The sequence below is a fragment of the Prinia subflava genome, chromosome 6 (assembly GCF_021018805.1).
Source record: "Prinia subflava isolate CZ2003 ecotype Zambia chromosome 6, Cam_Psub_1.2, whole genome shotgun sequence".
Classification (NCBI taxonomy): domain Eukaryota; kingdom Metazoa; phylum Chordata; class Aves; order Passeriformes; family Cisticolidae; genus Prinia; species Prinia subflava.
The window spans coordinates 20,181,994-20,207,648 of record NC_086252.1 but is presented as its reverse complement, the minus strand read 5'-3'; the positions used below and the strand labels follow the sequence as shown (position 1 = coordinate 20,207,648).

Genomic DNA, 25,655 nt, shown 5'->3' with positions numbered 1-25,655 from the left:
AGTTATTACTAACCCTTATTAGTAGTTACAGGTGCCAGGCTGGGCTTTTGAGGAAGCAGTCTTAGTTTCAGCCCTTTACCTTCCTTTAGGGCAGCCAATTTTTTAGCACTTTCTTAGAGTAAGTTCCTTCAAGATATGAGACCACATATGAGACCACAGTTTGTAAAGTTCTACTGGGCTCCACTTTGTGATATTACAAATTTAGGGGGCAGGAAAGAAAAACACCGTGGTAATATCTCCCTTCAAAGCACAGTAGTCAGGCATTCTTATTCCATAGTCATATCTTGGCTACAGCTACAGTTTGAATTCAATTAAAAGCTTTTAATTGGCCATCCTTCCAAACATTTCTGAACTGTCACTCATTTTCAGATATGCCTAGAGATCTATTGTCCTAACATAATTCCAGTCTGACACAAAAGTCAATTACACTAATTGTTCAGCAGGAATTAACCTCTTATGCATCATCAGATTATTACTGTTGCTAGGTTCATTTTGCAAAGTTCTTTGCTTTATCTGTACATAAGCAAAGCTAAGCACCAGCACTTGTGAGTCTTAGTACTGACTGGGAAATAACTACTTGATTGGAATGAGAACAGACATAAATATTGAATGTACTTCTAAACTGATTGGAATATTGAAATAGGCTGCAAAAAGACAGGTCACCTTCAGCTGTGGGATAATGACACCGGTTTTCTGATTAAAAATACCTCTGCCTTAAACACAATTATTAATGAAGTAAATGGCTATCTGTGTATTGACAGACATTAAAATGATATCTAAAGAACTTTTAATCAGATTTCAAAGTTAATGCTTCTGAGGCCATTCTGAAGATGTGCCCTCATACCTCCATTTAGAACTCAGTTATGCACATCCATTCAGAAACTGGAGTGCTCTGGACGGTTTGAGAGGCGTATGTGTATGTGCAGGAGCCAGCTCAGGTGTTTGTGAGAATGTGCTGAAAGGTAAGATCCCAAGGGAAATTCTAGGGGAGTTCTAGGTCAGCTGACTAAGGGGTGAAATCTCACTGTGAGAACAAGGCAGAGAAGTTGGAAGGAAGAAGGATAGACAATTTTTTTGGTACTGGAAAAAAGGAGTCTTGATGATTTGAGTAAAGAAATGCTTTCTTATGCTTGGAAAATCTTATTTTTATGTGAGGAAAGCTTCATTAGAGGTGTGGAACTGAAATTACAGCAAAGGCCTGGATTTTGACAGCTCATGTCAGAGAAGAATTCTGAGACAAAGCGAAGGAAGAGATGGGGCCAGGCAGATCTGGCAGTGGTGCTGCAACTCACAATTTTTTTTCCAGACAATTTGAAGGACTAAGTGTCTGTACTCTCTCCCCAAGAAGCAGCCACAAGAACTGAATTGGAATAATAATACAGACACTTAGGAAATTGTCTCATCAATAAAACAGAAACATTCACTGGCAGCTTTACCTGCGTGGCTCATCAGCCATCTTGCCAAAGAATTTCCTGAAACTTCCCTGAAACATCCTAGATGGAAATTATCTCCATATAGAGAAGTTTTTTGCTTCCTTTAAATCGATGTGGCATTTTCCACAGCATTATGTTTGACTTGTGATTTTATTCAGCACAGAAATGTCAGCACAAACACGAGGAGCTATGCAATTAATTTTTCAGGAAGGGCAAATAGAGCCAGCGGGGTAAAAGAGGAAGCTAGCATAAAACATAAAAGCAGGATGATAAAACTCTGAAGTATGGCACGTGCAGAGGTCTGTGTCTCAGTATTCCATAGCCTGATGGAAAGTATGATGATACAGTGAAGAAAACAAAGGCCATCTAAAATAAACAGGCAGGGCAGAAAAACTGTGATGGTACAGCAGCTACTATTTTGAGTAATTTTGTGTGTGCCGGGACCACCACGTGGCTATAGCTATACTAAAGCCTGCCGTAAAGTTTAGTGGAATCCATTTAGTGGAATCAATTGTAGTTTTCCTCTCACAGTGTACCTCTAGCAAGACACGGCAACAAGGAATCTGAGGTAAAAATCTACGTAGATCGAAAAAGGTTTTCTTTTGTCAGGAATGCAAAGCCACAGTCCTAACCTCAATCTTGTTGCTGATGAGTCGGGTACTGATGCTTTTCCATGCCACATTTACACCTGTTCGCTGTACCCGCGTTGAGAGTAAAGTCATGGAATATTTGAGAGTCCTTCCACCCGGGACAGTCCCGTTCCCGGTTAAACACCTCAACCCGAGAGGGCCGGGAGCAGCGCTCCGGGCAGGGCTCACTCTCAGGGGCCAGACTGCGGAAGCTGACCCCGGCCCGCGTGGCTGTGCAGAAGTCACAGAGGGCTTTTCACTGCTGCCACTTGCCTACTCCAGTCGGGCGACAGCCTGTCCAGGCTGGCCGGTCCCCGGCTGGGCGGCGAAAGGCCGGTGGGTGACACGGCGCGGAGCCGCCAGGGCGGCGGGACCCGGGCCGGCGCTGAGGGGAGGCTGCGCCCGGTGGGTTCAGCGCTGCTGCCGGCAGCCTCGGCCCGGGGAGCGCTCCGGGACCAGGTCCCTCTTACTCGGGCCGCGACACTTCGGTTTTGGGCTTCGGTGCGGTCTCTCGGCAGGGGAAAGGGGCGGGGGAAGGCGGCTCCGGACCGCCCGGCGGGGCCCCGAGCAGCGGCGGGAGCCAATGGGTGCCGGCGCGGCCGTGTGACAGGCGGGGCGGCCGCTGCCCCCGCCGGGCGGGGAACCTGCACGGCGGCGCTTGGCAGCATCATCCGCGGCTGCGGGGCTGACACACGCCTCCATCCTCCTCGCTGCCGGCAGCCGCTCACACGCGCCTCGTCGCGGGCGGAGCGGGGCGAGGGGCGCCGCGGCAGACAAAGCAAAGATGGCAGGGATCCTCGCCTGGTTCTGGAACGAGCGGTTCTGGCTGCCGCACAACGTCACCTGGGCGGACCTGCAGAGCACGGAGGAAGCCGCCTTCCCGCAGGCGGAGGACCTCTACCTCGCCTTCCCCCTGGCCTTCTGCATCTTCATGATCCGGCTGCTCTTCGAAAGGTAACGCCGAGCCCCTTGCGCCGCCCCGGGCTCGGCTGGGCTGGGCGGGCCCAAGGGCAGCCGAGGAGCCTTGGCAGCGCAGCGTCTTCCCTCGCCGCTGCTTCTCTGCCGGCCTGACCGGGCCCTTGCGTTATCCCTGCCCCCTCGGTCGGTCACGTAGCGGGCCCGATGCAGGAAGGTGGAGGGGTTCAGGAGGCAGCCGGCGCGTTGTTCCCGCTGCCTGCAGCGCGGCCCGGCGCGGGCGCTAGGAGGCGAGGTCTGCCCGGGAATGGGCGCAGCCCTCCCGCCACCTGCGCCGGCCGCGGCGGGCGGGGGAGAAGGGCCCTCCGCCACCTGAGCGGATTGGGGCGCCCGCCCGCGACCCACGGGGCTGAGGCGGGCTCCAGTCCGCCAGCCTCACGGAAGCTCCGCAGGAGGAGCAGTGGCGACGGGCCGCGGCGGGAAGTGGTCCCGGCAGGAGAGTTTGCCCGTGCCCCGCCGCAGGGCCGCTCTCCACAGCGAAGCCCGCGGTGGGGTCCCTGCGCGGCGGGGAGCTGGGGGCCGGCCGCGGCTCTCCGGCGTGGGGCCTCAGGTGCGAAGGGGCAGCTCCTGGTGAGGGCAGCCCGGGGCAGCGGCGCTGAGCAGAGCTGTGCGCGGCCAGTGCAGATGGTGTCAGTGAGCGGTCCATGCCGAGTGTCGGGACTGTCAGGATGTGGAAGCTCAGTGATGAAACGCGCCAGACGCTGTTCATCTCTGAACCAAACTCACCGTTCTTCGAGGCTGCTGAACTCATAAACCGCGTATCACAAATACAGAAATCGGTATGTACGTATACTTAAACACAAGGCGTCAGAGTAGCGGCCGGTCAGCAGTGGCTGTGTTTCTGTGAGCGGTGCCGAGCAGGGCCCCTGTCGCGGGAGCAGCCGGAGCCGAGTGGGCGCTCACTCCGCACGCTGCTGCGCCGCCTGACAAAGGTGGTGTTCCCTCCACAGCGGAGAACAAAAGAACCGTTCCTGCTGCCAACACCTACGTGTTTGCAGTGTTGTCTTCTCAGACATGCTATTAGGGTAGTCAAGGAAGATAAAGGAAGACTGGTGGTTACTACGTGCCTGAGAAGGGCTGTAAAGATACTTTAAAAATGATAAAACAGCTGATCTGCCAGGCACCACTTCAAATTTCCTAAGCATTCCCTCTCCCTGGTTAGAACTTGTATGTATGCCTAGCTTGGTTGAGAGGACCATATTTGTTTTGAAAAATAAGCTGTCACGGGCTGTTGTTATCTTCTGTATTGCTTCCTAGATTTACTGAACAAGACTGTAAAAGTTGTCCTGTGCCTGAAAATCTGAGGTTGTGAAAAGTTAATTGAAACAATCAAGTTAAATACTGCAATATAGTTACAACTGGAGTAATGAGTACAGGAGATGATGTCAGATAATTAATTTTTTTTTTTGCAATCTTTTGAGTTGAGTGTTGAAAGTGGGTGCATGATACTGCATCTGTTGTCATCTGAACTGCAATATGCATCACGGCAGGACTGTGTTTTAATGGAGGAACAGTTAGCCAGAGAGAGAGTTTCAGCCTCAAGTTTAACTCACATTTCTGCTGATCCTGATATGGCTGTTGTTAGCATTGGTGAAGCTACTGTGATTATGTAGTAGTTTCTATCCACTTACTCTGGTAACCCGATTGTAGGTGAGAGACCTCCAAAGATGTTTTATTAACAATTACTCAGGCATGGGTTTTTTTTCTTTTAAAATTAATTTCAAAACTCCTCCGTGAGAGTAGGATCAGGCTGTTTTGTGTGGGATTAATCCACATGGCATGGTACAACAGTGATTTTTCATGCAGAGCATTTTATTAAAGCAGGCTGAGCAAAAGCAACTGGACCTGTTTCCACTGATGAAAGCAGGGGGATTGTGTATGACTTTGAATGGGGGAACGATCAAGCTTTATTTTTGCTTATTGTTAATTGGTTTTTTCAGACCTGTGTGCTTTGGTTGTTGGGAGCTACAGAAATCCTGCATGCACATCATGAATTAAAGGTCTGCAATTATACAAGATTTAGAAGGGGGAAGAGAGGAATATCTTTAAAATTGACTTTTTTCTTTCTTCTCTGTATTAAAACGTTTTTTCTAAACTCACTTCATGGATGACTGATGTATGTGCTGCATCCTGCAACATGTCCTTGCAGATGTTTAGCAGTTGCAGTGGTAGCAGCTAAAGAAAAAATAAAAATAGATTCTGTAACACACTTTAAAAACTTGCAGGTTTATTTTAGATCTATGACTGTACTGTAGTATTTGTAACATCAGTGTATTCTCTATTTTGTTTTGTAAGATATCCTAAGTCTAATACAGGTGCTCTTGTAATTCTGTACACTGGTAGGTACGCAGATACAAGGTGTTAAGAATCTGATTATGTGTTTTATAGCCATTATTTCAGACTACTTCATAGCAGCTCACTGCTAGGCTGCTGGAGTAGTATGGTTTATTCCTCTGCTTCATAGGAAGGGGTACTAAATTCATGAATTTTCACAATAGTAAGAAATGATTTGGGGGAGTTGGACTTGACATATCTTTACTTACAAAGTTCTTAATATGTTTGGGGGATACAACTTGCAATCCTGAAAGTTGATGTATATTTTTTTCTGTATACATATATATTTGTGTGTACATATTTGCAGGTGGAATTGAAATAATAGAACTTGGAAATTTTGTTCTTTACATATACACATATTATTTACAAAGCTAATCCTATGGGGAGCATTGTTGTTGTTACTAGTTTGGTGAATCAGCTAACCAAGCCAAGAAAATAATCTAGACACTTCTTAATTTTTTTTCTCCTTTCAAATGAGTTACTTGTTCTTGATTTCCTTGTCCTGCTATCCCTGACCAGTTCTCCTGAATGAAAGGAAAAGGTAGATTAGAACATTCATTGTGTGTTCAGTCCCCTCAGCAAGTGGATCTGATGATGAAAAAAGCTTTGGTCTGAGATATAATCTCATAGTCATGAAATTTAGTGGATATATCTGCTGAGGTTATCATAGTTACAGATGAGGTGTTAAAATACTTTAACAGCCTTTTCCCTTTTCCATTCCTTCTCATTCATCTCTTTCTTTAAACACAAAAAATTTTAGAAAATTATAGTTACTAAGCACAAAGATGGTGTTACCTGGTAATTTGGAAGATGGCATAAGTTTAGCAGTGCAGTGGGTAATGTGGGAGCATATTTCCCCATAGTCTGTATCCATTTCGTGTGTCTTACTACTCTTTTTAAAGGCATGTAAGCAATTAAGGATACCTCCTGTACTATACAATGTCTTCAGGTAATAGAAGTGCTCAGTAACATGTCCCTGTCTCCCTGGATCCTTTCCAGTTCTAGTGTGGGAAAGACAGGTTAAAGCTGAATTGAAACTGGTCTTACTAATAGCAGGGTGCTGTAGTTTTGATTGACCTAAGAAAGATAAAGAAATAACTGTTATTCTGGACAAACTCCATTTTTCTTCTTCTGTTTATGGGATAACTTGGCTCTTCTTGCTCTGTGCTAGACCTCACTGCTCAGAAGCAGCATCCTTTCCTAAACTCCTAAGCATGTCCTCTGTGAGGAGTGTGTGCTTATACAGAAACAGCATTCTCTCAGCAATCAGCGTGCTTGTTGGACACAATGCAAGAAGGTAACACTTCTGTTTTAGAGACTTCTCGCAAGGAAGAAGTTGACTGAATCCTCCAAAAGGATTCATGACTTAACAGATTTTTGTTGTGGTCCTGCAATTTTCTGAGTCAAGTAGTCTGATATTACTGCTTTCTTCACACTTGGCTCAGCTATTGAAGTTACTCATATTTCATCTTTGCACTGCAGTTGCACTATATTTTATTTTCCTCATCTTGTAAGCAGCAGTTTGGGCTCAGATCTAACAAAATCACTCTATGAATCAAAAGCTAGGCTTATACTGCTTTTATTGTAATCTGGCCTTGATGGGGACGGATTCTCAGAGGTGATGCTGATATTCTGCAGTTGATGGAGTGGCTGCTAAGGTCAGAGACAGCTTGATTATATATAGCAACAGCCCTCCAGCGGCACTGACTTGAACTAAACCTGCCACATAATTTACTATTACTCCGATCAAGGTACTGTAGACATTGAGCATATGGAAATTCATGGCTTTTATATGAAACTTTGGTTTTGTAATGGTAATTCAATCTGAAAGGTAACCTCAGCTGATTTTCATTTAGTATGACACAGCAGAATTCCTAGTGGATCTGGGTGACATGATACAATGACTGTACGGGCATATATACGTATTTTTTGATAACTATACAAATTCATTCAGATGACTGTACATAAAGTCTTACAAGTGTTTCTGGTGTGTAGTGTGTACATACAAATTTGATTTTTGTACTCCCTAGGACATCTAGTATTGGTGGTTTTTTACAACAAGAAAGAGGCTAGACAGGATGCAAATTTTGGAAGAGAGTGTACAAGCTTGCTGTACTTCCAGTACCCAAAACCTCATCTGGAGAGACTGGGTGGGGCAATTGGGTGGGATGGTTATTTCTGTCGAAACCTTTTTCTTGGCTGTAATATTTATAGATTTTTTACTTACTTCCGTGTATGTTGGGCAAAATCAGATGTAATTTATTTGTATGTAAGTGGATGAACGTGTTCTGACAATAACTTTCTCAGTTCCTTCTTTACTTTTTTTTTATCATTTATTTTTTTCCTAAGATGACATGTAGGGCTTTTTCTTTTTGCTTGATTGCTATTAGGTAAATGCTAATTCTGTCAAAATTGAATAGGGTATTGAAATTGTTAACTTGTATGAGAAGACAGACACTGGAAAGAAAATAACTAAAAAAAGATTTCCTTTCAATTTTAAAACAATTACAGTTTAAAAAGTAACAATAGAGCCTTAGCAGTAAATAGCTTTAAAATGCATTTATATCTTGCTGATTGTTCTATCCATTTCTCTGTGTTTCTTTGACTTATTAGTTTTCTGTCATTTTATCTTTTTCTTTATATAACCAGTTTTTGTTTCCTAGGATTGCAGGGTTGAGCTTTAGCCACTAACACTTGCAGACTAACACTTCCCAACCAAATGATTGTTTTGCCTGGAGAGCTGGTGTCTGTCTTGGCCTGTCTGTCTTACCAGCTTAGACCAGTGTAGTGCATGCTCACACACGCTGGTCCTGCCAGTGCTGGCTGGTGTACATCTCTGTTGTGTAATGTAGTTGTGTGTTCACACATAGTCTTAGAGCATTCCTTTAAAAGAAGGTGGAGTGGATAAAATGCACACTATTTGAATGTCCTTCATATAGGGCCATTTATGGATGTGCATTAGCGTCGATCTTAAAATGAGGAGTTAAATGGGAAATGCGTGCTGAGCTCCAGAAGAGAATGCCATTGAAAGTGATTCCTAAAATATCCGTGTGAGAGAAGTATGACAGCTAGACCACAGCTCTGCCAGTGGAAAGGTTTCAGTGATGGGTCACTAGTGGGTGCTGGAGCTTATGACTGAGGCAGAGCCACTGTTAGTGGGGTTTTGTCTGAGTGCAGGTTCCAGTTACTGGCAGCAGTTCCAATTTGGATTCCTGTAACCACGTGATTGGATCCAAATTACCTGTGTGTCTTTCTGCTGCTCCTGTTTCTGCCCCTGTCACAGATTAACAGGTGTTTTAACAAGGATTTGTTCTTGGAAAAGAAGAGCTTCTGGCATGCTGCCCCTTTCTACACATCTGTAGATCAGTGTCTTATTAGTCCATACAAAATATTTAGTACATTTGGGATAGTCTGTTCCCTTAAGTCTGTCTCTGTTCGTGTCAACAGGGTCAATGCCTGAGCTGAGCAGTGTTTATTTGACCATATTTTGCGGGGGGAGGTTTGGTTTTTTTCTCTCAAGTTGTTAAATATCCCATGCCTGCAGTAGGTTTTGAGTTTATTAGCATTTGGTGTTTCAGTGCCTGTCTTGAGATGGTCTTGGAGTTTTGAGAAGAAAGTTAAAATTACAGCATAAAACTATAGCTTTTGTAAGTGATGTAATATACCGTATATATATCCTGTATTATGCGTAAAGACTGTAGTTGATGCCTTATGGACAATCAGATGCATATGATGTGCATCAACAATTCCTTGGAGTTGTTGATCTAACACCTGGATTGCTTTGTGCCTCCCACCAGAGTGACTTCTGTCACTCTGTGGGCACTTAAGAGATTTTGGGGGACATCCAGGTCAAGGAAAAGGAATGGTCTCTGATCGTGTGAATCAGGAGAATCACTAATGACTTGCTTTAAGGTGAGCAAAGTTTCTGACAATCAGATGGGTTGAGAACTTCTGTCCCCTGGGAGGAAGTGGGTTTTTTTTCTTAGCACAGTCCTTGCAGAAGACTCACTCTACACCATATGGTGTCCATCAGTTTCTGGCAATGCCATTCTGGTTATTCTGAAGTAGTCAAGTTGCAGCCAGGATGAGAGAACTGGAGTATTTAGCACAGTCAGCTGTAATTTTAGAGATGGTTTTCAGGTGGACCTGTAACACAAAGTTGTGACTTCTGCACAAAAAACAGAGGGTATACTGTATTCTTTTCCTTATGTAGTTAATACCTCTCTTAATGGCACATTCTGCTGTTGGTAAGCTTTAATATTTCTGAGCAACTGAAAGGCCTCATGTAACTATTACTGATGTAGCACAATCAAATTTTAACTCTCAAGGTAACTGTACAATTACTAAGAAAATTTAAGAATTGGGAAGGAGTGTAACATCCAGTTAAGCATGTTATGTATTTGGCTATTAATCCAATTTATGTTTTTCACAGGGAGGAATGAAATGCTAAGGGTCTCCAGACTACCTTGTATTAATTAAGTATCTTTCAGGTTTACTGACATAGAATTCATTTTAATATTATAAATGATGCGCATTAAAGTTTGGTCTGAAGTGATGAAAAGCCTTCTTTGCGCTCACAGGTCACTCTAGGATATTTAAAGCAAAATATGTAAATCACATTTTTTCTCAGTGCAAGTGCAGTAGAAGCTTCCTTTTAATAATATTTTTGCTGTACTGGTTTCTCCTGTATGGACGAGGGCAATAACCTATAGTACTATATTAAAAGAAATAAATCTAGCTGACATAGTGAACACTGGTGCACAGACAGAAGTTAAAGCTTGGAATGTGTTCACTGGCATAGCATCTTACATTCTTGAGTCTATCTTGAGTATTTCTGCTTGCAATAGTATTTATCTATCATTTGTAAGAGCTAGTAACTCTATTTTTATCAGTAGTGAAATAACATAATGTGGTGTCATCAAATCTACTCACTGCCCTTTGCCGTCCTCTGAGATAAACCTAGTATTTTTTAGTTCCACAAGCAGAAGAGAAAAAAGGCTTAATAGAAGTGATGCTGAAATCCTCACTTCAGCATTGGGATCTCTTCACTCCCTTTTCACCTCTGCTCCTATATGACATTGAGAAAGTTCAGGTACCTGAACTTTTACTGGGGCTGCTGTTTACCACGTCCATGGGACTCCTATCTTTTCATTGAGAAGAGAGTGGAAGCAAAGACTACTCTCAGTTTATACTTTCCTATGGTGTTAGACAGAACTTTAAACTATGAAAACTGTTTTTTGTACCCATGCTGTCTACCTTGAAATGGTACAAATGAGCTAAACTGTCTAGGCTAATGAGAGATGCTTTCCTGCAGTGGCAGGGAATTGCTTATTTGGAAATAAGACTGTGCTCTATAGCTCAGAGTAAAGAGCCTACTCAAAGGCAGTTTCTGATCACAGAAGTAATGTGAAAGGAAGATCAGAGTGGTGCATTGTAATATCCCTTGTGCTTGCTTTTCCTCGTGTCTGTTGTGACTGTGTGATGTATGTGTTGCTGAGATGCAGTTGCCTCCATAGCTGGAGACAGACTGCTTGGTGTTCTTTTATTAAGGGGACTGTTTGAACAAGGTACCTTCCTTAGGATGCACAGAAATGAGCCTTGATATAGCAACTGTGGAAACATTGTAAGTGGGCAGTGTAAATGTGGAATGCTAGTCTAAACCAGTGGGCATTACAGTGTGACAAAGGAGAAAAAATTAAATCTACATGAAAGGAAAGTGAGCTCAGAAATTTTTGGGGTGGTGGGTGAACTCAGGTAGCACTTCTCAACCGGGAAGAGACGTGTGCAGCTGGGGAGCTGAAGGGCTCCAGCCTCTCATCAGTTCACTATCAAGGCTGCAGCTCTCCTGAGCTCTGCTATAGCGGATGAGATCGGTGCTTTGTCAAGACCAGAATCCTCCTTGCAACTGGTAAGACCAGTTGTTTCTGTTGAAAACAAAATTCTAGGAAATGACTGGGTCATGAATATGTATGTGCTTGTTGACAAGCTTTTCTGCATTTGCCCATTAGCTTTTCTCAAACTTCTTGCTTTAACACTTGATGTTGTCCAAAGCATGCTGCTTGATGAGATGATCAGGTCCAGTTGGGTATAATTAATTCCTTATTACGGGAATCATGTTGGAAAGAAACCATTGAGAAAAAAAAAAGCAGGTGGTTAGACCACAAGCAGAAACGTGTTGTGTACATGTTGAAGCAATAATTGAGTGGTAATTGAGTGTTTGATTCTTATCTGTCAAGTTTTCCCACACAGTAGTATGAGAGAAGGGTGAGAACTGATAAGAGAGTAGCCTGAAAATATGAACAGTTCCAACACCAAACATTTTCTAGTACTACAACACTTGTAATAATTAACAGTGATTGCATTGTTTTGATGATGAAAAATTAAACTGCAGATGGAGTCCTGGGAGTGCTGCTGGACAAAGATTCTTCTTAGTGTTTACCGTGAGAGGACAAGAGGCAAGAAGCAATTGATAAGCAGGAAATACTGTTTAAACAGTTTTTTTCTTGGGATGGTGAGACGCTGTGATGGGTTACCCAGAGGGGCTGTGGAGTCTCCAGTTGTGGACATACCAAAAACCACGGGCATAGTCCTGATTGACCATCCAGCAGATGTGGTGATCTCCAGAGGCCTCTTCCAACCCTGGTGACTGAAATGAGCCTCACTGAATGGCATCAGTGCAGGGCTCCAGGGCGCTCCTGAGATCGGAGCCTGCATGAAGACTGTAAACTGTGTCAAAAACTGAATGGGAGATGATTAAGTTGAAGATCACTGGAAGCCTACAGAAGAAAATTAGGGCAGAGCACGTAACATTTGATTGAATGGACATCTGGATTTTCCATTTTCTGTAGGATGGATCTTTTGATTTTATTGTGGTCTGCTGTGTAAGCAGATGGGATGTAAATTGAGAAATAGATGTGGACCTCCTCTACCTAAGACAGGAATTATCTTATGGGTACCCAAAATGAAGTCTGAGTTGCTTTGAAATAAACACATGCTATTCCCCTTCTAGGATCAATGCTTTGAATTTCCTACAGCACAAAATTTGATTATAACGGGCCATTTTGAGGATAATTTTAGTTTTGTTCCACTTAAGTTGTTTCTTCTCACCACTGCAATATCTTTAAGATAATTTTGGGTTTGAAAAAATTGACAGAAAGAGGTGCTTAGATGACAGAAGGCAGAAATCACGTGCCTTACTGGAAAAGCTTTTATTCCCTTTGTGTTCAGGACAAGAAGAGTAAATCAGAGTTAGGGGAAAAAAAAAAGAGAAGCAGTCTTTAGTTTCACATTCACTAATTCTTTATATTGGTAATAAAATGCATAGTTGAAAATATATTTGTATATCTGTGGGGCAGAGAGTAATTTATATACCACAGTGGCATCATATCACTCTGATGCAATGTGCTTTTTTTTTTCTTCTTTTTTTTTTTAAATAGCATTATGTTAAAATATAGTTGTAAGCAGTGGATATAAAATATTGACTGCTCTAGAAAATGAGATATTTCAAAATGTCACTTTTTGGGGTGGTAATGAAACAATTTGATATTTGACACAAGAAACATATCTTTTCTCCTAATTAGAGGTACTGTCATGTGTGCTAATCTGGCATTGTTATTTTCTAGAGCATTTATAGGAAACATGAAAAATACTTGGGTTTTTTCCAGTTTGGAATGAAATGGAAATTTGGAAATGTCAAAATTTCATCAGGAACAGATGTCCTGACTTTCAGCCAAAGCTGATAAATGGGTTTGGTTACAAGACAGGGATGCAGAGATAAAATGAGATCTCTATAACATTGCCAGCCTCCAGAATCACACTTTCTTCACCAGAGCTAACCAGTTGGTATCATGCATGATACACAGGACATTTAATTGTGTTTTTCTGTTTGTTTGTTTTGTGCTTTATCTGAGGAAAAAATTACCTCCTAACAGGTTGATTTTCTTGAAAATAGGCTGATGGTTTGTTAGAGTCATGGCAAGAGTTTGAATCTTTAGCTTGATATTTACCTTCAGCTGTCAAGATGAAAAATGTGCTAGCAGAATAGAACACTACTTCATCTTTCTCACTCTTCCATTGAGAGCTGACTCCAAGGTTTGAAGGGAACCCAGCTGCTTGTATCCATCACATAAATATTCCTTGTGTTTTGCCTCGTTTCCCAATAGGAATAATTCAGGTGTAACACCAGAGTGGTTTAAAGCTTTAAATACTAATAACAAATCTCTTAAGTAAGTTGCCTCAAAGGAAAAGAAACTTCAAATTTACCTTGAAGCATCTGCTTTTACACTTATTTTTAGGGATTCTCAAGGGTTTCAAGCTGATCCTAATTTTATCAAGAGTATTTCTCAGTTTGGTGGAAAAAGAATGTGTTGGTCATCCTCATCTCAAAACCCTTCACATGTTTATCATAAGCAAACTATAGCTTCTTTCACATTTTCTTTCTGTAAAGTCCTGTGTCTATACCAGGAAATATTTTTTTAAGGGATTTGGAAATAACCCAAGTGCATTGACTAAGAAAATGACATCTGCTAAATAATCTGCCATCCTCTTCCAGCTCTCTGACTAGAGCACAGCACACTGAAAAACTATATACAGAGGAGGTATCTGTCAAAGCAAGGACATTGCCAGCTCTGTGGCCAATAAAGTGATTCTTTGATTTCAGTCCTCCATATCCAGTGTTTTGTGTACAATATGCAAAGGACCTTTGCCTCCCTTGAATACCCATGGCTGGCTTGAGACCTTGACCACAGTAGAAAGGTGTTACTCTAGATTTTGTTTGACTTCTTTGTTTATTCATAGTCCTGGGTTTCTGTCTTGAGGAAGGCTTGTTGGAATGAAGAGCCAAGGCAGTAGTATACAACACCTCGTATTTTCTTCTTGTTCACATGTAGAAATTTCAAATAAATAGTGAGATTAATTCCTCTTCATATCTAAAAACAGTCTTGGGAATCCAGATATTACCACTTGCATCTTGTCTTCTTTTTCAGACTTGTATTAACTTCACTTGGGGCTTCTGTGAATCTCTTGCAAAGCTTTAGGCCTGCCTGGTGCACATGGACTGGTAAATTCTAAGTCATACATGAAAAAATAAGGTTCAGGGGTTTTCATGCTCCCATCCCAGTGACTTCATAGAGTTTCCAGTGAAACATCCTGGAGTCCATACATCAGGCTAGCTGTTGGTCTTCCAACATTAGCATTTGTTTTCCTAGATGAATTTTTATGTAAAAAGAGCATTAATTTTGTGAAACTGTATTACATGCATAAAGAGAGTTCTGTCACACAGTCTTACTGGATTATTTGCATACAGTAAGGTGTGCGGGAGTGTAAATTACAGTTTCTTTGAGTGTGGTTGAACTGATTTGAGGATCCGAATTACACTTAAATATAATTTATTTACTCAAATGTCCTGAATCTGATCTTCTGCCAGTATAAATTAGATATCAACTTTTGCTGAGTTGTGATGTTTTATCAGCATGTAACTTCTGTGAAAGACCAGAAATTTTATTACATTATGCATGGTCATGTGTAGCCATGAGTTTTAGTAATACAGTAATCTGTCTAGTAATTAGGTTGCTGTTTTAGTAATTAGGAAGCAGAAACAATTCTATCTATATACATATATATATGTATAAAAAATTTTTTGCATTGCATTTTTCTTTCCCAACTAAGTGCCATGTTTCCCTCCCTCTTCCATTTTTTCAGGTCTAGCAGTATGTGTGCAGCCAAAAAGTATTAGTTTTGTCTGAAAGTCCTCACACACAGAAGGTTAGTTAACATTTGATGTCAGCTAGAATGACTTGCCCTTTTTGCACAGAGTAAGAAGTGCTCCTGCATGCTGTAGGGTGATGGAGCAGTGAAGGGGACCACGTGCTAGCCTTTCTATCCTTCCCTCAGAACATCTCTAACAGTGACTCAAGACTGAGCCTGCTGCTCAGTGACAGGCTGCTGGCATGCACCTTGTGACAGCTTTCCTGTGTTCTGCCTCAGTTCTGCTCTTGCACAAAGCTGCTTTATGGTGGAGAAGAGCGTCTGATACATCAGTGCAGTGGTTGTAGCTCCCGTCTACATGTGTAGGGTGGCCTGGAAATAGTATTTGAGTGTTGCCCTAGCAGGCAGCGTGCTGAAACTGCATTGCTGCCAGTCCATGTGACAAATAGTTTAATGTGAGCCCAGGCGTTCTATGGAAACTGGAGTCACTGCCAGAGTAACAATATAAGCAGCTATTAAGAGCTCTGAGCACAAACAAACAGGAAAGTGTCATACTTAGGGTGATGATGATGTTTGTTCCACACGTGATGATTCTGTGATTTAGAGAGTACAGTGGGGTTTGTGTACATGTTGGTATTAAAATTTGATGACCTCCATGACTGTCTCAAGTCTGCCACTCTGCCTCACAACAAGGCTTTTTTTGCCTTACCTGGTAGTGCTTCAGGTATTTCTTTACACTGAATGACATAAAGAGGCCTCTGAATGAGTTCACTTGCATAATGAACAATGCATTCATTGGATCGCCCTGTATTTTCTTCCAGCTTTGATTCACCGAGCTTTCTTCAATTGAAGGCTTGGCAAATGTTCCCTCTCAGCTTTGCCCACAGAAGAGCAGTTACCAACCAGAAAACCACAGGAGTGGGCCTTGTGTCCTCCTGGCCCTCCACACCTCTGGCCTGTGGGAGAGTCATGAAAAGTGTATTGGTCTGGTTTTGCCGTGGGCATTGAAAGAGTGAGGAGGCTCCTGATCTCAGGAGGTCTAAATTTGAATATTATAGTCATGTAGAGGACTAAAACTTAGTGTGCTTGTGCTTTCTGCTGATTATTTTGAGGAATCTATTATGGGGCCTGAGATCCTCTTCTTATGATATGAGCACAACTACAGTAACTGCTTATTGCTTCTAAAAAGTTTTCATATCTTTTAGTGAGAACTATCACAGATAACAAGAACTTTATAGAACTTAATTTAGAGCCATCCTTTCACCTTCACATTACAGTTTTATGGGATAATTTTCTCCCCCTTGCTTAAATAAGGCTTACTCGTCCAAGGTCTCAGTGATTGGCAGTGGCCCTCAAATGTATGAAGCATCCACTTCTAAAGGAGCACCATTAATCAGTCCCATTCCTGACTTGACAAGGGCAGATCTGGAAGAAGAGGAAATTAACTACAAGACATGCAGGGCTTGTGAGAATCCTTACCAGAAATCTGTTTTTAAAACCTCAAATCTTGAAAAAAGGCACTTGCAGCTCTAAGCTTTAACAGCCACTGAAGAGTTAACTTTTTTTTACTTCTTAACACCTTCTTGAATAATGTTTTGCCTGGAAATTTTCTAGTTTACTACTTATAAGAAACAAAAGAAACTCTTCATGGTAGCAAAATGCAAACTGTCAGATTATCCTAATCTTAATGGTATCACCTTGCTTTACCATCCTTTTACAATGTGCCCAGAAGAGTCAAACACTTTTCCTTTCTCATTTCTTACCTCAGAAATTGTATCGAAAGCATACGAAAGCATACAGATCTGTAAGGTTAACTTCATGCCTATGCACAGTTGAGAAAGGTCTGAGCAATAACACGATGGCTGTGTCACTGCCTGTGTCTAATAGGGCTGTGTAAAAGTGAAAAACCAGCAGAAGGAAATGCTGATTCTCTTCTGCATTAAGATGGAATAGTGCTTGGCATGAAGGCCTGTGAGTGGAGGAGTGTTGCTTTGTGTGTGGCAGTGCTCTGTACCAAAGGGATGTGTCTTCTTTATTTGGCTAAAAAGAAAGAAATTTTGGAGCTCATTCAAAATATTAATTTTAATAATTCTTTTGGACACCTGAATGGTATCTAAGACACCAAATAAAAAGTACTTACAAAGTTATTCTCTTGTAATTTGTTGTAATTGTAATGAAGGACTTTTTACTCTTAGGCTTTATTTTATGACAATAGCACACTAGTGGAGTGTGCTTCAGCTCTCAGTTTGTAGTTCTAGGTTTAGATCTTTGTTCTGCAGCTGGATTATTTATGGTAGAAACAAAATAATAATAAAATGTAAGTTCTTTTGGTCCTACTGCAGAACAAGCTGAGTGAATTTGGCATTCCAAAGCCTCTTCACAGTGTTAAAAGAATGAGTAATAAAAGCAGAAATTGGAATACTTCTGTGCCATCAATAAATATTTGCATCTCGGATGACAGATCACGACAAGTCAACCCCCTCATGAGTGTGAGTAATGTAGATAATTTTTGTGGAGATGCAGTGCAGCAACCACATGACTTGTGGTGTGACAATCTGCTGCTCTTCAGTATCTTGACACTTCTGTTGCTTACTTGGAATTTAAAGTTTAGAGAACTAATTACTCACTAAACTCTTCCTATGCTTGCTAGGTAAAAATCGTAAATGGAGAGGTTGAGGAGCAGAGGTAGGAATGATGCAGCGAAGCAGAATTGGAGGGAGTGCACAGGTGTCTTCTGGAATGTGGGAGAGGGGAGAGGGACTAAAGATACATTGTGTGGGGAAAACATGGCTGTGATGTAAGTCTGTGCGCTTGGGGGAATGTGGTGTAACCAGGCACACCCGTTTGTTTGTCACCAGAAACAATGTGTTTGCAACTACTCCCTTCAGATACACTTCTAAATCCAAAGGTATATGAGAACACCTACGCCCTAGGCAAGGAAGAGGCTTGATGTACGTATGTCTTGTCTTCCTCAAGCTGGTCATGAAACAGACCTGAAAATTCTTCAGAAGAATTCTTCAAATTTTACCTTTTTTTTTTTTTGGCAGTAAGAAAGCCGTAGTCTTTGCATCATTGCAGTCCTGTCCCATGTGGAAAGGTGTAGCATGCCCAGACACCACCCCTACCTTCTTGCAGAATCCTTAATGAAGACAGATCACAACTAAGAGATGCCAGCTGGGTAATGTGACCCAAAATGATTATGGACTGGTATCTCTTTATCTCTTCTGATGACATCTAGAAATCTGTTATTTGGAAGCGAGCACCCTTTCTTCTCTTTCCAAATTAAGTCAATAATAACCTTCCGGGTTTGGTTGGAAACTGTAGGTAGTTATTTCTGGAAGATCTTAATGATAGATTGGATCCTTGTCATTCACCATAACCCTGGATGGTCAGTAAGACCAAGAACTGGTCTGAAAGCTAACTGAAAGGAAATAAAGGAGATTTATGTGAAGTGTCATTGGGGAAAGTGATTTGTATCTGTAGAGGTTAAAAATAGTATTAAAATGAGCCAATTTCTGATTGGTGAGCTGAGAGTTCCAAGAACAGAGGAGTTACAGCTAAGGTGACAAACCTCAATATAGCCAAGAACAAAGGGAGACATTGAGCATGAAGCAAGTAGGTGAAATTAGAGTCTGCTGGGCCTTTTGTGAGAAAGAGGAATATTGTTATGTGCAATGAGTTGTCTAAAGTGGGCTTTTCTCATAACTGCCTGACAAACTCTGCTGTTGGCAAACCAAGACTGATAAAAAGATTCTTGATTTTAAGATAAAGAACATTTCCAATCAGCTAGGCAAGGCATCCTTCATGTTCTTAAGCTATCACAGTACAAAAGTACTGCTTAAATCATCTGGAGAACCTAATAGTGTGCTACTCTTATGACTTGATTAGCATTAAAAGTTTCTTTTATGATATTAAGAATAATGCCAAATAATTATCCTGGTTTTATAATGTGCTGTAAGGGGGAATGTGTGTCTGTGTGTGTGAGAAAAATGGTAATGTTCTCTAGTAACCCAGAACAGTTATGATTGCCTGGGATCATCTAGAAGCACAAGATGTTTTCAGCAATTAATTTATGGACTGAGCAGATGTTCATGATGGCAAGAACCCAATAAAGGAAAAGAGCTGTTCTCTGAAAAACTCATGGATATTTTCCCAATAACCGAGGCTTAGGAAAAAAATCTTCAAATTTTAGTTCTTTACTGAGAAACAGCTATTTCATAAAGGAGATCTTCTGTTAAGTTTGTCATTAGGCTATCAATCACAAGATACATTAATGATCTAACAGAAGGAATTTAAACAATTGAAAAATGTACTTTCTTTACTTAAAATAGTTTGAATGTTCTTGAGAGCTATTGTTAAATTGTATAGAAAATTAGTTTTAGTAGCTTTTGTAATAAATGAACAAAAAAGTAATTTCCAGCTTAATTTTTGTAATTTCAGCCAGTATTTTAGAAGGAAAAATAAACTTGGCATCATACAGGAAGCAAACCTAGGTGACAGTGTTGATCTGCTAGACATTGTTGAAGAAGAGCACCAGTTTCTGATTGAGTTGTGGAACAAAAAACCATACTAATGCAAATTATGTTTCTCAAGTTATTGTACAATTTATCTATTGAATAGGATAGCGAGAAAACACTTTTTTGAATCTCAGTGTTTCTCATTCTGGGCAGTATTTAAAGTGAAAGATTATTGAAGAAAGTATCATTTAGGTAAATACATACTATTTCACCACTGTTCAAAGGATTAACACAAAATGAGCTTTGCATTTTTCTAGAAGCAAAAGATGTGATTTAGACCATCATGCATGAGCACAGGTCAAGGAGAAATATGAACATTAAAGTACAGGTTTCAAAATTGAGTAAGTATGCCAAATGCTGCTACCTAACAATGTAGTAGTCCCAGAATGTTTTTAGTTTGACAATTCTCTTACAAATGCTTGTTTTTCCTACCTTACTTTGTCAGCTCCTCCTATCCACCTCAAGAATTCCATCACTGCCATTTCTTTGCTTACCTTCTGATCCAGTATACATTCAACAGAGGGGTCAAATTCCTCATGTCTTTCTGGGTTCAGATCCAAGATGCTTCCCCCCTTCTAAAATGTCAAAAAACCTAATGAAACAAACATGGATCAATCAGCCCAAAAGAGACCCCAAACATTTTCTTCAGTATTTCCATGGTTGTTTATCTAAGGTGCTGGGGCAATAATTTTTTATGGCTTGCTGAGTTAAGAGTGAGAAATTATTCAAGAGAATGAAAGTTCAGCTATAACTGCTCTAGATAAGATACTACTCAGAAACAGAGGCTAAATGGGGCTTGTTTAGATGAGTTATGTGTAGCATAGCCTTAGCTTCAAAGGAATTTACCCAAAGGCAGGAATGGTACAAGTAAAGAAAAAAAAGAGACATAGGCACATTCTAGAATTTAGGATGCTATCTCTGTAGTCTGCTACTCAGCTGTATACTGAGTTCCAAATGGCTTTTCTGGGTGGTCTGTGACAGTCCAGGGTTTGCTGGTGAGAGAAAAAGCCTTTAGCAGCATAATGGAAACTCTGCATAGCACCTGTGTGAAAAGTGAAATGATGATGATTTCCACTGATTTGAACTAAAATGGCTCACGATTTGAACTGTCTTGACTGTGAGTTTTGCCAGCTGGATCTGCACATGTCACCTTCCACAATGGTCATTGTTTTCCATCAAAGCCAGTGAAGAGGCACTCCTGCCGAACAGCTGCACCCTCCCCTCTGGGCCCAGCACTTGCTTTCCCACCACTGGAGTCCCTTGGCCGCTGTCCCAGTCCTCCTCATGTGGAAGGCAGCACCAGCAGCGGCTCACACGGCTGCTGTCACACACGGTGAGAGGAGGCTGCCAGAAAGAGCTGGGCCTGGTCCACCCCAGCTTCAGCTGCCAGCCAGCTCCTGTGGCCCTGTGGCGTTCAGCCGTGTGAAGGTTGTGGAATGTGGCTTGCCAAACCAGTTAGGTTGGCCATCAGTGCAGTAAGCCAGGAAGTTGATTTCTTTGCCTTCTTGCAAGAACTTGTCAGGTAGCATATTGCATGTAGTGGAAATAGGATTCGAGAGTGATTTGTTTTAGTGTTTGCCTGATACAAAACGGTGTGGTTTTTTTATGATAATGAAATAGAGTTCCTTCTGTCTCTGCAACAGAAGGAGAGAAATGAATAAAATGAGTAAGCTGCAGTTGGACTGACTTGGTCTCTAAATTTTGTGAGAATTGAAAAACCCACTTAATGCCTTTGTGACAGTGAATATATGAATTCCAGTGTGTAAGTCCTTTTTTGCAGACAAGAATTGTTTAAACATACAGAGGGTGATGAGTAGATATAAACTTAGTATTATAGTTTCTCTTCGAAATCTAGTGTCAAAATGGAGATAGTGATGAGATTTCTAAAATTGTTCACCATGAAGCTATACAAAATACACTAGCAAGATGTCATTAAAAGCAGCAGATGCTATTATGGTTTTGCTGCAAGTACAGCAAAAGTGAAAGCACAGCAATTCCTCTATTTTTACCTCTTTCTAGCCTATATTTGTCTGGCTCTTGCCCCTTTCCTTCTAAATCTATTTTCTGACATGCATCATTTATTTGATTGCTAATGGATCCTAGGAGCATTGAGTACATGTGCTCTAGGCTTAGGATTTGTGAATAGGAAAGACTATAATGATTTAATTTTTCCCCTTTCCATCTGTAGTTGCACAGATGACCTCTGATATGTACAAGGCAGAAGCAATTTGAGACCTGCATGACAGGTCTGTTAATTGATTCCTTCAATAACTGCTGAAATCTAAAGGGGAGGAGGGCTCGGGAGGAATGGCACTGAGGTTGACTAGCAAAAGATTTGACCTAGTTTTTTCAGTCTGCATGGCTGTGCAGACTCAATTATAAATCTGCTGCTTTAGAAGAGCTTTTGTTTTTTTCCCCTGTGTGAACAGCTGCATTGATTTTGAATGTTCAGATTTGGTGTGTTAAAATGTACAATTTTGTCATCGTTGTATAGTGTCATGAAATATGCATGTGTGGTGAGGAAGTAAGGGAAGGCACCTTCTTCTGGTGGATTGCTGTGGCGTTTGCTGCCTTCTGTCTTGCTTGGTCTGCTGTGTGACATTACATGCTTGGTTTTTTGTCCTGCCTGCAGTATTACTACATATGTGAAATATGCTCACTTTGCATAGGAGTTATATGGTATGGCTTTGCACACAAAGCTAAAGGAGGCCAAAAGACTTTTGTTTTAAAGTTTTTGATAGCATCTCTAAACGAATAATTTGGCCTTCTTGTATCTATTTATAGCACTTGCCCTGGCCTTTGCTTGGTTTGCTTGTTTGTTTATTTTTCTTCCCTTATTTAGCAGTGAAGCACCAGGGATTAGTACTAAATTCTGCATCAGCATGGGGATTCATGACAGGCTTTGGCCAGAGCTTTGATCCTCCAGATGCTCTGAATAAACACTACAACAGGCATTTGAAGGGGAATATTCAGTTGCTGAATAGGTTTATGTATAATGTTTTTCTTCCGTTTCATCACAGATTCCTTCTAGCGTACTGGGTTAACTGAACACATGGCTTTGGTATTGGCCAACAAGGGATTTTTTACCTGTTTGCATTTCTTAATAACTGGTTTGGTTCTTGAGCCACTGGCATCTGCTACAGGAAAACCACAACCAATTGAAAACCAGGAAACTCACTTCTGTTCCTGAAGCTGCTGTGAGATACAGCTGAAACTGTGTCAGGAGATTGCATAAACCCATCCTTGCTGGTTACAGCCTGGCTTCCTTGTCTCTCTGCCCCGAGGCTGTCTTTCATTGTGCTGTAGGCAATGGCCCTGCAATTTGGCTTTATGCTGCTTTGCAGTTTCTCACTGTTTGATTGTGATCTCTGCTCTCTTATTGCACTGGCTGTGGCTCCAGTGTTGGTTTGTGCCAGCTGGAGAGGCTCTTGCAAAGGGCAAGAGTTTGTAGCTCTCAGCTGGCAAGGAGGGGACTGCAGTGATGGGGAAAGAGCAAAGCAAATGTGGTGCGTGGACCAGGGGAGGTTCTGTGGTCTACATGGGAACTCCTCCCTTAGCCAGCCTGCATGTGTTAGTCAACAGTATTGCCCTGCATTAGGCTTGGAAATGATACATGCTGCTGTGACCTTGGTGTAACACCATTCATCGGCCCTCCTTCCTCTCCCCTCTGCTTTGCAAGTGCTTCTCTCTGAAGCTGGAAGGATATCCCTGTAGGTAGAAGCTGATCTTGCAATGGAATAATTTCATCACTGTTTCCTATTCTAAAGGAAAATTTGGGGTTATGCCAGAGTCCAGGGTATTCTGAAGACTTTTGCTTTTCTATGTGTGCCTGGACGTAGCTGGTGGAGTCAGCAGTCATGGTTTTTTGGGAGCCAGGCTGTGTCAGTAACATGTCTATAGGGGGTGATGGCTGACATGCATGTCAAGAAAGTGACTGTCAGCCCCAGGAGCTGAAAGGAGGTGCCTGCTCTCAGTATCCTTCTTTGGCCTCATATCTGCTGGCCTGACATTCCCAGTCCCGCTCTGAGCTGTGGTCTTGGGCTGAGATACTTGGTCGTGTATCTTGGATATACACATCATGTCTAATTTGTTCTCAAGGGAAGACAGAGTTTGATCTGTGATTCTCTGTAAAGTTGGTAATTACCATGTACTCAGTATTTGCAAAGCCTTGCTGCAGCTCAGGCACCGTGCAGATAATTAACTGATGTGTATGCTGAGTGTTTTGGAGTGTATGCACCGGGGAAGTGTGACGGTCTTGGCAGCACACTGACCAACTCCTGCCTGGGTATTTGTGCTCCCTTTTTCCTCTCCTCCTTTCTTTGTCCTCTTGCCAAGTGTACAGCACTCCACAGTTCAAGTGCAGCAATATTACACATGGCTAATCCTAACCTAGCTGGGTGAGAGACTGGTTGTCACTTCCATTTGAGTTGTCAGATGAAAAAACTAGATAACATTCTGGATAGACTTTGTGCCATTTTGGCCGAGCTGCCTCATAATTGTCCATGCACACCAGAATGCTCAGTTTACTGCAATACCCAGACCGGAGGAAGGAGCTCTGAACATCTGTGGAAGAGCTGATCCCAAACAATTCAGTGTGTTTCTGTCTTATGTTCTGCTGGGAGCGTTTTGGTGGTGGGGTGAGCTTCATCTGTGCCTTCAGAAGCATGTACACTGCTGCTTTGCTCAAACTGCACCCAGACATTGCCATCAGAGCTTGTTATAAAGGCATTTTTTTTCCTTTTTAGTTATACTCTTAAACCAGAATTATTTGATGACTAACCTTAGAAATGATGTTTCTTGCCATTAAAAATGTAACTGGTGGTCTACAGTTGTGTAAAAATCTTCTATAATGATATAACTCATGGGTTCCCAGTTTTGGTTTTCATCCCAAGCAGCATGCACTGCAGTGTGTTTAAAAACAAATAAGCAGGAGAGTTTTAATGGTCCAAAGGAGATGAAAAGGCTTATGGCACCCTAAATAGGAATACAAAGAGTAACAAATACTTGTCACTTGAAGCTTTTGAGGAACTATTATCTTACACGTAGTTTATGACCAGCCAGGGCAGATGGGTGCTCTGTCTAGTTTTCAGCATGAGGCACCCTTCTTTGTCTTTTATACAAACTCTTAATAGTAAAAAGCCACATTTTCTGTTACTATTTTAGCATCACTTATTTGTGGCATCTAATAGCAACCACTGGGGGACAACATTGCAGTGTCAGATCAGGCTTCCCCAAGTACCCACCTGCCCATTTTTTTTTTCTTCAACTTCTCCTGGTAGAGGTGGGCATTTATTTTGCAATACTATTAGAGAACCATGTTTTAGTCAGGGGTCCTGTAGTCTGGTGTTGTTTGAAATTGTAGCATGCAAAGCTGCTGACAAAAATCTTGTAATGAGCTAAAAGAAAAATGATTGCAACAGTTTCTTGTGTGTTTTGGTGTAGAAAGTACACTTGCTTATGGATCCAAAGTGTAAATCATCCGGAAATACGCATGATATGAGATTCCTTCTTTTCTTTCATTTGACACATGCTGTAGCATGTGGGTCTGCATTGTTGTTGCACGGTAAGCTCCTCTAGATGACTGGTAGCTGTGCATGCAGCTCACCAGTGCATCCTGTGGCATGGCTCCCTTCCCTGGCTGAGGTTTCTGGCTGCAGCAGCCCAGGGAGTTGTTTCCAAAGTGTCGTTTGGGTGATCCACTAACAAATCCTATTATTTGTTAATAGGATTTGTTCTTGCACTGTTTTGTGCGATCACTAATTGTTTATCACGCATTAGGAGTACAATGAGATGCCTGTCAGCTGTGTTTTGAGCTTTTTGTGTGCAAGTCTCATTGTTTGCCTATGATGGCAGGTTTTGCTTTGGGACAGCCTTAGTGTGGAAGGCAGAAAACATAAGGCTCTGCATTTCAAACACTGCAGTGTAGTATTTTCTGCACTCTGCTGGGCACTAGTTTCCCCAGCTCCCCAAGATAGGGTCAGTAAACTCATTTGGAGGGCTGAGTGTTCTGCACTTCTGCATACAGAGCTGCCTTCCAGATTGCTTCCCTGTCTTTCTGAAAG

The 25,655-nt window shown here is 41.8% G+C and overlaps 1 protein-coding gene across 1 annotated transcript in view; it reads left to right on the top strand.

The window, feature by feature from the left end:
* Positions 1-2,582: 2,582 nt before the first annotated feature.
* Positions 2,583-25,655, top strand: part of CERS6 (ceramide synthase 6) — a 99,160-nt gene continuing 76,087 nt past the window's right edge. The window contains exon 1 of the mRNA XM_063400565.1: positions 2,583-3,016. Within this exon, the coding sequence (XP_063256635.1) occupies positions 2,847-3,016 (170 nt within the window). The 5' untranslated portion in view covers positions 2,583-2,846. The remainder of the gene's footprint in view (positions 3,017-25,655) is intronic.